This window comes from Pseudophryne corroboree, chromosome 10 (assembly GCF_028390025.1).
Source record: "Pseudophryne corroboree isolate aPseCor3 chromosome 10, aPseCor3.hap2, whole genome shotgun sequence".
Classification (NCBI taxonomy): domain Eukaryota; kingdom Metazoa; phylum Chordata; class Amphibia; order Anura; family Myobatrachidae; genus Pseudophryne; species Pseudophryne corroboree.
Genome location: NC_086453.1, coordinates 164758053 through 164773799, shown reverse-complemented (window position 1 = coordinate 164773799; position 15747 = coordinate 164758053). Strand labels below are relative to the sequence as shown.

The window sequence follows — 15747 nt, the reverse complement described above, 5'->3', positions numbered from 1 at the left end:
CCTATTTTAATGTACCCAAAATATAATGAGAGAACCTACTTTGTAGAAAATAGCTTTATTTCTCTAACGTCCTAAGTGGATGCTGGGGACTCCGTAAGGACCATGGGGAATAGCGGCTCCGCAGGAGACTGGGCACATCTAAAGAAAGCTTTAGGACTATCTGGTGTGCACTGGCTCCTCCCCCTATGACCCTCCTCCAAGCCTCAGTTAGATCTCTGTGCCCGAACGAGAAGGGTGCACACTAGGGGCTCTCCTGAGCTTCTTAGTGAAAGTTTTAGATTAGGTTTTTTATTTTCAGTGAGACCTGCTGGCAACAGGCTCACTGCATCGAGGGACTAAGGGGAGAAGAAGCGAACTCACCTGCGTGCAGAGTGGATTGGGCTTCTTAGGCTACTGGACATAAGCTCCAGAGGGACGATCACAGGCCCAGCTTGGATGGGTCCTAGAGCCGCGCCGCCGGCCCCCTTACAGAGCCAGAAGGCAGAAGAGGTCCGGAAAATCGGCGGCAGAAGACGTCCTGTCTTCAACAAGGTAGCGCACAGCACTGCAGCTGTGCGCCATTGCTCTCAGCACACTTCACACTTCGGTCACTGAGGGTGCAGGGCGCTGGGGGGGGGCGCCCTGAGACGCAATAAAAACACCTTGGATGGCAAAAAAAATGCATCACATATATCTCCTGGGCTATATGGATGCATTTAACCCCTGCCAGAATCCATAAAAAAGCAGGAGAAAAGTCCGCGAAAAAGGGGCGGAGCCTATCTCCTCAGCACACTGGCGCCATTTTCCCTCACAGCTCCGTTGGAGGGAAGCTCCCTGTCTCTCCCCTGCAGTCACTACACTACAGAAAGGGTTAAAAAAAGAGAGGGGGGCACTAATTAGGCGCAGTATTAACTATACAGCAGCTATAAGGGGAAAAACACTTATATAAGGTTATCCCTGTATATATATAGCGCTCTGGTGTGTGCTGGCAAACTCTCCCTCTGTCTCCCCAAAGGGCTAGTGGGGTCCTGTCCTCTATCAGAGCATTCCCTGTGTGTGTGCTGTATGTCGGTGCTTTTGTGTCGACATGTATGAGGAGAAAAATGATGTGGAGACGGAGCAGATTGCCTGTAATAGTGATGTCACCCCCTAGGGGGTCGACACCTGAGTGGATGAACTGTTGGAAGGAATACGTGACAGTGTCAGCTCTGTATAAAAGACAGTGGTTGACATGAGACAGCCGGCTACTCAGCTTGTGCCTGTCCAGACGTCTCATAGGCCGTCAGGGGCTCTAAAGCGCCCGTTACCTCAGATGGCAGATATAGACGCCGACACGGATACTGACTCCAGTGTCGACGGTGAAGAGACGAATGTGACTTCCAGTAGGGCCACACGTTACATGATTGAGGCAATGAAAAATGTTTACACATTTCTGATAATACGAGTACCACCAAAAAAGGGGTATTATGTTCGGTGAGGAAAAACTACCTGTAGTTTTCCTGAATCTGAGAAATTAAATGAGGTGTGTGATGATGAGTGGGTTTCCCCCGATAACAACGGATAATTTCTAAAATGTTATTGGCATTATATCCTTTCCCGCCAGAGGTTAGGGTGCGTTGGGAAACAACCCCTAGGGGGGATAAAGCGCTCACACGCTTGTAAGGGCTCTACCTTCGCCTGAGATGGCCGCCCTTAAGGATCCTGCTGATAGAAAGCAGGAGGGTATCCTAAAAGGTATTTACACACATACTGGTGTTATACTGCGACCAGCAATCGCCTCAGCCTGGATGTGCAGTGCTGGGTTGGCGTGGTCGGATTCCCTGACTGAAAATATTGGAAACCCTAGATAGGGACAGTATATTTTTGCCTATAGAGCATTTAAAAGATGCATTTTTATATATGCGTGATGCACAGCGGAATATTTGCCGACTGGCATCAAGTCTAAGCGCGTTGTCCATTTCTACCAGTAGAGGGTTATGGACACGTCAGTGGTCAGGTGATGCATATTCCAAACGGCATTTGGAAGTATTGCTTTATTAAGGGAGGAGTTATTTGGGGTCGGTCTTTCAGACCTGGTGGCCACGGCAAGAGCTGGGAATTCCACGTTTGTACCCCAGGTCGCCTCTCAACATGAGAAGACGCCGTATTATCAGGCGCAGTCTTTTCGTGGACAAGCGGGCAAAAGGTTCCTCATTTCTGCCCCGTGACAGAGGGAGAGGAAAAAGGCTGCAGAAATCAGCCAGTTCCCAGGAACAGAAACCCTCTCCCGCCTCTGCCAAGCCCTCAGTATACGCTGGGGCTTTACAAGCAGAATCAGGCACGGTGGGGGGCCCGTCTCAATGAATTTCAGCGCGCAGTGGGCTCACTCGCAAGTAGACCCCTGGATCCTTCAGGTGATATCTCAGGGGTACAAATTAGAATTCGAGACGTCTCCCCCTCGCCGTTTCCTAAAGTCGGCTTTACCGATGTCTCCTTCTGACAGGGAGACAGTTTTGGAAGCCATTCACAAGCTGTATTCCCAGCAGGTGATAATCAAGATACCCCTCCTGCAACAGGGAACGGGGTATTATTCCACACTGTTGTGGTACCGAAGCCGGACGGCTTGGTGAGACCGATTCTAAATCTAAAATCTTTGAACACTTACGTACAGAGGTTCAAATTCAAGATTGAGTCACTCAGAGCAGTGATTGCGAACCTGGAAGAAGGGGACTACATGATGTCTCGGGACATCAAGGATGCTTACCTTCATGTCAAAATTTACCCTTCTCACCAAGGGTACCTCAGGTTTATGGTACAGAACTGTCACTATCAGTTCAGACGCTGCCGTATGGATGGTACACGGCACCCCGGGTCTTTACCAAGGTAATGGCCGAAATTATGATATTCCTTCGAAGGAAGTGAATTTTAGTTATCCCTTCCTTGGACAATTCCCTGATAAGGGTAAGATCCAGGGAACAGTTGGAGGTCGGTGTAGCACTATCTCAGGTAGTGTTGCGGCAGCACGATTGGATTCTCAATATTCCAAAATCGCACCTGGTTCCGACGACGTGTCTTCTGTTCGTAGGGATGATCCTGGACACAGTCCAGAAAAAGGTGTTTCTCCCGGAGGAGAAAGCCAGGGAGTTATCCGAGCTAGTCAGGAACCTCCTAAAACCGAGCCAAGTCTCAGTGCATCAATGCACAAGGGTAAAATGGTGGCTTCCTACGAAGCGATCCCATTCGGCAGATTCCACGCAAGAACTTTCCAGTGGGACCTGCTGGACAAATGGTCCGGATCGCATCTTCAGATGCATCAGCGGATAACCCTGTCACCAAGGACAAGGGTGTCCCTCCTGTGGTGGTTGCAGAGTGCTCATCTTCTAGAGGGCCGCAGATTAGGCATTCAGGACTGGGTCCTGGTGACCACGGATGCCAGCCTGCGAGGCTGGGGAGCAGTCACACACGGAAGGAATATCCAGGGCTTATGGTCAAGCCTGGAGACATCACTTCACATAAATATCCTGAAGCTAAGGGACATTTACAATGCTCTAAGCTTAGCAAGACCTCTGCTTCAAGGTCAGCCGGTGTTGATCCAGTCGGACAACATCACGGCAGTCACCCACGTAAAGAGACAGGGTGGCACAAGAAGCAGGAGGGCAATGGCAGAAGCTGCAAGGATTCTTCGCTGGGCGGAAAATCATGTGATAGCACTGTCAGCAGTATTCATTCCGGGAGTGGACAACTGGGAAGCAGACTTCCTCAGCACGACCTCCACCCGGGAGAGTGGGGACTTCACCCAGAAGTCTTCCACATGATTAAAAACTCGACAGGTATTGCGCCAGGTCCAGGGACCCTCAGGCAATAAGCTGTAGACGCTCTGGTATGTGTTCCCTCCTCTGCTTCTCATACCCAAGGTACTGAGATTGATAAGATGGAGAGGAGTAAGCACTATATTCGTGGTTCCGGATTGGCCAAAAGGACTTGGTAACCGGAACTTCAAGAGATGCTCACGGAGGATCCGTGGCCTCTACCTCTAAGAAGGGACCTGCTCCAGCAAGGACCCTGTCTGTTCCAAGACTTACCGCGGCTGCGTTTGACGGCATGGCGGTTGAACGCCGGATCCTGAAGGAAAAAAGGCATTCCGGATGAAGTCATCCCTATCCTGATCAAAGCCAGGAAGGATGTAACCGCAAAAACATTATCACCGCAATTGGCGAAAATATGTTGCGTGGTGCGAGGCCAGTAAGGCCCGACGGAGGAAATTCAACTGGGTCGATTCCTACATTTCCTGCAAACAGGAGTGTCTATGGGCCTGAAATTGGGGTCCATTAAGGTTCAAATTTCGGCCCTGTCAATTTTCTTCCAAAAAGAACTAGCTTCAGTCCCTGAAGTTCAGACGTTTGTAAAAGGGGTACTGCATATACAGCCTCCTTTTGTGCCTCCAGTGGCACTTTGGGATCTCAATGTAGTTTGGGTTCCAAAAGTCACATTGGTTTGAACCACTTAAATCTGTGGAGTTAAAATATCTCACATGGAAAGTGGTCATGCTGTTGGCCCTGGCCTGGGCCAGGCGCGTGTCAGAATTGGCGGCTTTATCCTGAAAAAGCCCTTATCTGATTTTCCATTCGGACAGGGCGGAATTGAGGACTCGTCCTCAGTTTCTCCCCAAGGTGGTTTCAGCGTCTCACCTGAACCAACCTATTGGTGGTGCCTGCGGCTACTAGGGACTTGGAGGCCTCCAAGTTGCTAGACGTTGTCAGTGCCCTGAAAATATATGTTTCCAGGACGGCTGGAGTCAGGAAATCTGACTCGCTGTTTATCCTGTATGCACCCAACAAGCTGGGTGCTCCTGCTTCTAAGCAGACTATTGCTCGTTGGATTTGTAGTACAATTCAGCTTGCACATTCTGTGGCAGGCCTGCCACAGCCAAAAATCTGTAAATGCCCACTCCACAAGGAAGGTGGGCTCATCTTGGGCGGCTGCCCGAGGGGTCTCGGCTTTACAACTTTGCCGAGCAGCTACTTGGTCAGGAGCAAATACGTTTGTAAAATTCTACAAAATTGATATCCTGGCTGAGGAGGACCTGGAGTTCTCTCATTTGGTGCTGCAGAGTCATCCGCACTCTCCCGCCCGTTTGGGAGCTTTGGTATAATCCCCATGGTCCTTACGGAGTCCCCAGCATCCACTTAGGACGTTAGAGAAAATAAGAATTTACTTACCGATAATTCTATTTCTCATAGTCCGTAGTGGATGCTGGGCGCCCATCCCAAGTGCGGATTGTCTGCAATACTTGTACATAGTTATTGTTACAAAAATCGGGTTATTATTGTTGTGAGCCATCTTTCAGAGGCTCCTCTGTTATCATGCTGTTAACTGGGTTCAGATCACAGGTTATACGGTGTGATTGGTGTGGCTGGTATGAGTCTTACCCGGGATTCAAAATCCTTCCTTATTGTGTACGCTCGTCCGGGCACAGTATCCTAACTGAGGCTTGGAGGAGGGTCATAGGGGGAGGAGCCAGTGCACACCAGATAGTCCTAAAGCTTTCTTTAGATGTGCCCAGTCTCCTGCGGAGCCGCTATTCCCCATGGTCCTTACGGAGTCCCCAGCATCCACTACGGACTATGAGAAATAGAATTATCGGTAAGTAAATTCTTATTATAATTTTTTTTGCATTTAAAAAACAAAATGTATATAACAGCCATTTGACTCAATTTAAGTACTAGAAATACATATAATATAACCAATAATAAACTTTTATATTGTTATTCAATGTTAGTTTAGCTTTTTTAGGGGGTATGACAGATTTACGATTTTGACGCTAATTGAATTTGCCCCATAGGGGTATATTCAATTAAAGTCGTATCCATTCCGACATGTATTTGTTGGAATGGACCTGACAACCCCTATTCAATCCCATCTTAATTCGACTTTTTCAAGTCGAATTAAGATGGTACGCAGAGGAGGAGAAGGGGGGCGAGCCGCGGGGGGACTGCCAGCGGGCATACAGGGGAGATCAGCGCTACAGTAGAGCTGCAGCAGGATATCACTCAGCCGCCTGACCTCACGGCAGCTTCCACCCGGCTCCAGCAACGTGCTGTAGCCGGGTGGAAGCTGCCGTGAGGTCCAGCGGCTGAGTGACATCCAGCTGCAGCGCTACTGTAGCGCTGATCTCCCTGTATGCCCGCCGGCTGTCCCCCCGTCTCCCTGCGCCCCCCCCCCCCCCTTGCCTCCTCTGGGTCCACATCTCATTCTGACATCATATTGATGTCGGACTGAGATGGTCGAAAATGGGGCTAAAACCTGTTGGTTTTGGCCCTGTTTTCGACATAAACACGTGGATCGGCAGCTATTCCGTCGATCCACGTGCTTTTCGAAAAGTCGAATTTATGGACTTGTCGAAAAATTTTGGAAAATATTGAATAGGTTGAATCAGGATTCGACCTTAAAAAGTCGAAAACTGCCGTCTTTTCGACAGACGGCAGTTTTCGACTTCAATTGAATATACCCCTTAGTCTATAACAGGCATTAGTATTAGTTGTATGATGTGCTTTATGGCCATGCAAGTTTGGCAAGATCTGGTTCTATAGAGACAAGACCAGTTTGGAATTAATTTTCTTTCTCTATTTGCAACAAAATGAAAAGCTAGGATCAAAGCCATAAACATAAATATGTATATTTGGAATTGGATACTGATTTCAGGTTATTGTTGGAGTTTGTTCTTCCTAGTATACAGTATGGGTTGTAATACAATTTGCAAGCATATTAGTACAAAGTCACAGATTAGGTGTGGGGTTGTGTAGGCGTTACCGGTGCTGGCGATCCTGGCGATCAGCATACTGGTACGCGGGATCCCGACGGCAGAATGCTGGATGTTGCCGTTGGCCACATAACTGCATCCCAATGCATGGTGCGGGTCACTTGTCTTTCGGTATAGTAGGGACTTGCTAAATTGCAAAGTCAATGGCAGGCTACATGGGACTATTTGGCACAATTTGGAGGGTAAGTATAAAGGTGGGTGCACACTTAGCGATAAGGTAAATGATGTTGCTCATTTTGACCCTTCCTGAGCGACGCCGTTTACTATATCGCCCATTGTGTATGCTGCCGCTGATGAGCGATGCACGGCCCCGTATGCAGCTCAATTTGGACTCATCGTCCAAAACTGCATGTTCATTAGTGATATCACACAGTGTGTATGCTCGCCATTGGGCAGCCCGGCACAGGAGGGAAAACACTAGACGATGTCACTCACTGAGCACATCGCCTAGTGTGTACCCACCTAAAGGGAGGAACTGATTAGTATTTAAAAAAAAATGAAGTTACAGTGTATTCAGGTTTACACTATATATTAAAATGTAGTCATTTTATGTAGTCAACTTATCTCTTTTTTTTGGCAGATTTATTTTTACACTATTTATCACGTTGCAAGTATACAGACATAGTGGGGTATAAAAGGGGTGGTGCAGAATATTACTCAAAAGAAAAATAGCGTTTTTCCACACATATGCAGAGCTGTATACATCTCATTTTGCCTGCCTCTACATTGGCAGTATATGCATCTGGTTTAGTCATCATCATCATCAAGAGCATACTACCTCCTGCCCTATACTAGGTGCAAAAAATATACAGTACCTCATATAAATTTGTGCTGGTTTGCATGTGCTGCATATTACTATAATAACAAGTGATTACTGAACCTTACCTACAGTATATGAAAATGCCTATTCCCCCCCTAGTAAGTTTTGATGTGATCAAAATTCATATGACTCACAAAAAAGTCTATTTGTACCTTTTTTGACAAAATGCCGTTGAGGTAACAAAGCCAGATTGTAAATTATCTAGCATTATTTGTGTCTCCCATTTTCCCCCAGAAAGGTAATGATACCCGTTTGAAATCACATCGCTGGATTGTTTCACGTGAGGATTCTGGTGGATATTACTGTTCAGCATATGATGTAGAATCTTTTGATGAAATGTCAGCAGAGACTGAAATGCATGTCCACTGTAAGTGAGTTCATTTATTTTTGTTTTGAAATAATTAACAGTATTGTACTGTATGTTTGTCTCCTAAAACTTTTGTAAGAAACTGATAAAGGGTATATACTGTACTTTAACTGATATAGAGTCCTAAAAATGGAGCATGGTCACAGAATATTGGTACGTGTCACTTCCCCTAGGGCACACCTAGTGCTTCTGATGTACCTGACTACCGCCAACTCCCCTGAAAATACTCCCACTGTGGCAATGTGCATGGAGCTTCCACTCGCTGGCACTGAGAGGAAGGGTGGATTGGGCAGTAGGGTCCACTGCCATCTTCCCGCCATCCCCCACCCTCCTTTCCTGTCGAAGCAGCAGCCTCTGGTTTTGCCCTGGCTGACCACAAATCTGAGCTCAGTGACGCTCTGCATTAATTTGTACAAGGGGGCGATTATGCCAAGTAGAGCCGGCGCATCCTTTAGGCAGCTTTAGGCAGCTACCTATGGGCGGCGGGACATGAGGAGGCAGTCCGCTAAGGCTGCCATGGAGAAAAATGAAGATTGTCTCCTTCTAAATCAGGGGCTGGCGGGGTGTAGCCTTGCTGCTGTACTGAGCACACAAGTGATCCCTGAGCTTCAGCAGCAGACCGCTTATCAATGTTTTAATAATGGGCTTCTACCGCCCCATTGTCTTCCCATTAACTTATGTGCAGCTACAGAGACGGATAAGTCCTCTCCGGTACAGCCGCCTATGCTGTCACTTGCTGTAGAAGCTGCAGACCTGATTTTGGCCCTGATCCCGCCGCAGTACTGCGCATCACTGTTGCCCAGTTCCCTTTGCCGGAGCCACATCTATTTCACCAGCCGCTGGCCCAGGTATCTGCCTCCCCTCACCCGGTGTGTGTACGCACCATCATTGTCAAAACTGGACCCCCGCAGCCCTGCCTGTTGCCAAGTCAGCCGGGTCTCTGAGGCCATTCCCGCAGACCCAGGAACCTGCACCTCCTCACCCTGGTAGACGTACGCAGTTCTCCTAGCCCCTGAGCACCGAGGACCTGTTCCCTCATGCTGCCGGACGTGTGGAAGTGCTGGGGAGCCTGTAGCGGCATTCTGCCTCCATCTTGCTGGGGGTTCCTACATCTGCTTCCCCCAGGGTGAGTGCTGCCTGAGCCACTCCCCCCCCCCTTTCTCTCTCTCTCTCTCACACACAGCTCCCATATATATATATACATATATCAATATATACACCTAACTCCATACATATACCTGTGTGTGTGTGTGTGTGTGTGTGTGTGTGTGTATGTGTATATATATATATATATATATATATATATATATATAGCAGGAGAAATAAGTGTGGCCCTGGGAGTCTTGAAAATAAAGGTGAAAAAACCGTGTCTTTATTGCATCTACGTTTCGGGGACGCAGCCCCTTCGTCAGGATAACCACAAAGTGTACAAATGTGTGTTTAAATACCATTAAGCAGAGGAGGTACTCACCGCCGCCTCCAGCCACGCTGCCCGGTTCCCGGTCCTGACGTCATTCCGCCCACCGGAAGGGACGCGGCTCCGGTCCGTGCGGCTAGCGCACTGGGGCTAGGGAAAAAGTAACCATAGCAACAGGTTACACAAGGTAACAGCTGCGCTGTCCCACATAAAGTGCTTCGTGCTCAACATACAACAAATATCTAATAATTAACCCCATAAACATGATATCTGTGTTGCAGAATAACCGCAGCATCATAGTACATGTGAATAAAAAAATAAATACAAAATATGAACATATCAACATATCAATGCCTTACTGTGTAACACCAATACTGGGGGAATATGTTTAACTCTTCAAACCAATTCAGGTATGCCCGTTGTAATTCTGTCTTGAATTCCTCTATCTAATTGTACCACAGTGTTAAAATAGGGAACTCTATTCCAAGAATACCTACACACTTAGTACATAGCTGATAACAATAAATAGAATACTAAGCACCATATCAGGCATGGATCTAATATACAAAATGACATGCATTAAATAGACATATATAAATGAGAGTAAAAACGGAATAATGGAACAAGCCACAGCAAGAGGAGCCTAACTGTACTTCTGCCCCCTAGTGTTATTGTGTAACCTGTTGCTATGGTTACTTTTTCCCTAGCCCCAGTGCGCTAGCCGCACGGACCGGAGCCGCGTCACTTCCGGTGGGCGGAATGACGTCAGGACCGGGAACCGGGCAGCGTGGCTGGAGGCGGCGGTGAGTACCTCCTCTGCTTAATGGTATTTAAACACACATTTGTAAACTTTGTGGTTATCCTGACGAAGGGGCTGCGTCCCCGAAACGTAGATGCAATAAAGACACGTTTTTTTCACCTTTATTTTCAAGACTCCCAGTGCCGCACTTATTTCTACTGCTGTCTATGGTATCCAGGTCCTAGGAGGTGAGGGCACAGGAGCACAACATTGATACGCTGGGGAGCGTGAGGAGTGCCGGGTCTTCTGCACTATATATATATTGTGACAAGAACACTGGGATAGTGTTTGAGGGCAGGTATATTTGTCCCAGGTTCTTGTCTTACATGTTTTAGAAAATGTTAACTTCTAGGAAAAATGCTTTTTGTTTTGTCTGAACCTTTTCAGTTTGCTGTAAAAGCTGGGTAAAGGCTCTGAGAGAGAGATAAGGCGAGTTCTAGACATTGGGCCCAGTTCGGGTCTTTGGCCTCACAGAGGGCTAATCAGGGTTTCAGCTGTGTAAGAGTGTTATAGTGCTTCTAACCTGATTAGTATGGGCAGACTGCCTGGGAAGGCTGCAGGATCTGTGTGTGAGAGACACGCTTTCTGATGCAAGTAAGCTATACAGTATGTACTGAAGAACTCTGTGTTTTGTTTAGTGACAGTTAGGAATATCTTATGTTTAGTTAGTGCCGGACAGGCAAGGTATTTTTATTTTGGGGTTTGTTTTATTTTCTGTTTCAATAAAACTGGCCGGGGTCAGTTGTACCAGAAACTGGACTTGTGTTGTTCCTCAGCTGCTGCGTGCGGCCATATTCCCCAGGAAAAGGCGCCTTGCACCCCTACAGTGTTACAACTTGGTGGAGAATGCGAGCACACCGTTCTGCGCATAAGTGAAAGCAGCAGCTTTGTGAGGCCTGCAGAAAACGGTGGTTTATGCAGATACAGCCCAGTGTGAAGTTACTGAGACTCACCCCTGAGGGTTTGATATATGTCCTGGGTGAAAGCAGCTACAAAGCCGCCTGAAAAATCTGTCGACATGGAGGATCTGCTTAAAGCCTTGCTGCAAGCTACAGCGGCTCAGCAGGAGGCCAACCGACAGCAGCAGGTGGCAATGGAGGAAAATAGGAGACAACAGCAGGTGGCAATGGAGGAAAATTGGAGACTACAGCAGGAGGCCAACAGACAGCAGCAGGTGGCAATGGAGGAAAATAAGAGACAACAGCAGGCAGTTGTTGATGAACTTTACAGGCAACAGCTTCAGGATAGAGAGGCCTTAGCAGAAGTGGTGCAGAGACTTGCAGCTCGGGTTGGAGATGTGGCCGTCAGTGCTCCAACCAGCTCTAGTTCTATACGGGCCAGTCACTTCCTGCAGAAAATGACAGAGGCTGATGATGTGGAGGCCTATCTGACCACGTTTGAAAGGACTGCCGAGCGTGAGAACTGGCCGAAAGCACAGTGGGCCAGTCTGCTGGCACCTTTCCTGTCAGGTGAGCCCCAAAAAGCTTACTTTGATTTAAGCCCTGCTGAGGCTCGGGACTATGATAAACTAAAGACTGAGATCCTGACCCGCCTGGGAGTCACGCTGTCAGTACGAGCACAACGGGTGCACCGTTGGCTGTACGCCATGGAGAAGCCTCCGCGCTCCCAGATGCACGACCTTATTCAGCTAACAAAAAAATGGCTACAGCCAGAGACATTAACTGGTCCCCAGATGGTGGAAAGAGTCGTCATGGACCGCTACTTGAGATCTTTGCCCATGGTCCTGCGCAAGTGGGTGAGCCATGGAAACCCGGGTACTGCTGACCAATTAGTGGACATGGTAGAGAGGTATTTGGCAGCAGAGGAACTACTGATGACCACCCAGCAACCCATAGATCCTCGACAGCGCCCTTCAGTAAAGACTGGTAAGACTGTTCCGTGGGAAAACGTTGCTGGGCGGTTAAGAGAACGCAAGGCTGGAGAGACTGTAAACACTGGCCCTGGAAACAGGCCAATGGGGCTAGAACGGTCTATGCTGCCCAAACGGGTTGATAATCGTGTGATTAAATGTTTTAGGTGTGGTATGCCAGGTCATGTTATTGCCAATTGCCCAGTCACGCAAGAACCCATGCAATGTGATGCTGCCTTTGAATGTCGCAGAATGTCTTTCTTTGCTAGGTTAGCCTGTACTGTGGTACCTTCACCTGAGCTGGAAAAACAAATGTGTGATGTGTTCTTAGAGGGTAACCGGGTAGAGGCCTTGCTAGATTCAGGAAGTTTAGTTACCCTCGTGAAAGCTGGGTTAGTGAACCCCTTAAAGGTCCAGCAAATACCTATTGGGGTAACTTGCATACATGGGGATACCCAACATTATGCCACTGCTGAGGTGAATATAGAAACTTGTTGTGGGTCAGCAATAGTTAAAGTGGGACTGGTCCCTACCTTGGTGCATGAGGCCATAATAGGGAGGGATTTTCCTCATTTTTGGAAACTGTGGGAATCACGGTTATCTACAGATGTGAGAAGTAAAAAGCCAGTTGATAATACCGGTGATTTTATGGATGTACGTGGGTCTTCGGAACTTTCTGGCCCTTTGCCTTTTGCTAGTTTGGCTGGGGAAGTGACAGATGGGGAGTCCAGTGAGGACCCTCTTGCTGGGAACAGAGACATAGTAGTTAGAACTGAAAGCGTGCCTGACCTGGAGGTAAAGAAGGATCTGTTTGCGTCTGAACAGTTAAAGGATCCTACCTTAATAAAGGCTAGAGAGAATGTTAAGATTGTTAATGGGGAACCTGTGGTACCAGGTGACAGGGTTACGTATCCCCACATGGCCATCTGTAATGAGCTCTTGTACCACATTGTCAAAAGGGGTGAGGATGTGGTGGAACAGTTGGTAGTTCCCCAGCCTTATCGGAGAACGGTACTAGATTTAGCTCATAGTCACGTTACCGCAGGACATTTAGGGGCAGAAAAAACCACTGAAAGAGTTTTACAAAGGTTCTTTTGGCCAGGGGTTTATAAAGAAGTGTCTGAATATTGTTCTTCCTGTCCTGAATGCCAGTATCATGCCCCTAGACCCCATTTCAGGAGCCCACTAGTTCCCATGCCTATTATAGAGGTCCCGTTTGACAGAATAGCCATGGATCTCGTGGGGCCCTTGTTAAAGTCTGCTCGGGGCCATCAGTATATCCTGGTAATTATGGACTATGCCACTCGATATCCTGAGGCTGTCCCTTTACGCACTATCACAACCAAGGCGATAGCTAGGGAGCTGGTGCAGGTATTTAGTAGAGTGGGAATACCAAAAGAAATTTTGACTGACCAAGGTACTCCATTTATGTCAAGGATCATGATAGAATTGTGCAAGTTATTTAAGGTCACTCACCTCAGGACGTCCATCTACCATCCCCAAACTGACGGGTTGGTGGAAAGGTTTAATAAAACATTAAAAAGTATGTTAAAAAAGGTTGTTGAGAGAGATGGGAAAAACTGGGATTGTTTGTTGCCCTACTTGTTAATGGCCATCAGAGAAGTTCCTCAGTCCTCTACGGGGTTTTCTCCATTTGATTTGTTGTATGGTAGACACCCCAGAGGGCTGTTGGATATTGCCAAAGAGACGTGGGAAGGACAGCCCACTCCTTATAGAAGCGTTATTGAGCATGTAACACAAATGCAGGATAGGATTGCAGCCGTGGTACCTGTTGTCAGAGAGCACATGGAACAGGCCCAAAGTGCTCAACAGAGGGTCTATAACCGGAGTGCCAAGATACGGGAATTTGCTCCTGGAGATAGAGTTCTTGTTTTGGTACCCACTGTGGAAAGCAAATTCCTAGCTAAATGGCAGGGTCCATTTGAGATTAGGGAAAAAGTGAATGAGGTTAATTACAAAGTATACCAGCCGGGAAAGAGAAAACCCGAACAGATCTACCATGTTAACTTAATCAAACCCTGGAAAGATAGGTTGTCTCTGTCAGCGGAGCCTTGCCCTTCGGTGTCTTCACCCCGGTTGCTTCCCGCAGTGAAGGTGTCAGAGACATTATCAGCTGATCAGAACAATCAGGTTAAAGAATTTCTCATCCAAAATAGGGAGGTATTTTCAGAGCTGCCTGGCCGAACGACCATAATAAAACATGACATTGTCACAGAACCAGGGGTCAGGGTTCATTTAAAGCCATATAGGATTCCTGAAGCTCAGCGAGAAGCTATTTCTAAAGAAGTTAAAACCATGTTAGAACTTGGAGTCATAGAGGAGTCTAACAGTGAGTGGTCCAGTCCCATAGTGCTCATCCCGAAGCCTGACGGTAGCATACGCTTCTGTAATGACTTTCGTAAGTTAAATGAGGTGTCCAAGTTTGACGCATACCCCATGCCCCGTGTGGATGAGCTTGTAGAAAGGCTGGGAACAGCCAGGTTTCTCACCACATTGGACCTGACCAAAGGTTACTGGCAAATACCTTTATCTGATAGCGCCAAAGAAAAAACAGCCTTTTCGGTTCCGGAGGGGCTGTACCAGTATAAGATGTTACCCTTTGGGTTGCATGGGGCTCCAGCAACCTTTCAACGGGCGATGGATAAAATTTTGAGGCCCCATAGAAAATATGCAGCTGCCTATTTGGATGATGTGGTAATTCACAGTAAAGACTGGGGGTCCCATTTGGTTAAAGTACAAGCAGTACTGGACTCAATCAGAGAGGCAGGGTTAACTGCTAACCCAAAGAAGTGCTGCCTCGCAATGGAGGAGGTCAAATACTTGGGCTTCACCATAGGCAGAGGTCTGATTAGGCCCCAATTGAATAAAGTTGATGCTATTCAAAACTGGCCTCGTCCAGTGAATAAAAAACAGGTAAGGGCTTTTTTGGGAATTACTGGGTACTATAGACGGTTTATTCCCAATTTTGCGACCACAGCGGTGCCGTTGTCAGACCTTACCAAAGGGAAGCAGTCAAATGTGGTGAAATGGAACCCTGATGCAGAAAAGGCGTTCCAAGCGTTAAAAGTGGCTTTGTGTTCACAACCGGTGTTGATAACACCAGATTTTTCAAAAGAATTTGTGGTACAGACAGATGCCTCAGAGGTAGGGATAGGTGCTGTGCTGTCCCAAACCAGAGATGGGGACGAACACCCTATCATTTATTTGAGTAGGAAACTCAATGAGCATGAAAAAAGGTATGCCATTGTGGAAAAGGAGGCTTTGGCCATTAAGTGGGCACTAGATACCTTGAGATATTACCTCTTGGGTAGACAATTCAGACTAGTGACGGATCATGCCCCTTTAAAATGGATGTATGTAAATAGAGGCAAGAATGCTCGGGTAACTAGATGGTTTCTAGCGTTGCAGGATTTTAAGTTTACTGTTGAACATAGACCGGGAACACAATTGGCCAACGCAGATGCATTGTCTCGCATCTTCTGTTTGGGGGCTACAAGTGTTCCGGCCCCTAGGTCGAAACAGGGGAGGGGGATATGTGACAAGAACACTGGGATAGTGTTTGAGGGCAGGTATATTTGTCCCAGGTTCTTGTCTTACATGTTTTAGAAAATGTTAACTTCTAGGAAAAATGCTTTTTGTTTTGTCTGAACCTTTTCAGTTTGCTGTAAAAGCTGG

At 47.4% G+C, this 15747-nt stretch overlaps 1 protein-coding gene across 7 annotated transcripts in view; it reads left to right on the top strand.

Annotated features, from left to right (window-relative positions):
• Positions 1–15747, top strand: part of MCAM (melanoma cell adhesion molecule) — a 909696-nt gene that overhangs the window by 585235 nt on the left and 308714 nt on the right. For all 7 annotated transcript variants that reach the window (XM_063942920.1, XM_063942918.1, XM_063942922.1 and 4 more), the window contains one exon: positions 7833–7965. In XM_063942920.1, coding sequence (XP_063798990.1) covers positions 7833–7965 — 133 coding nt within the window. The remainder of the gene's footprint in view (positions 1–7832; positions 7966–15747) is intronic.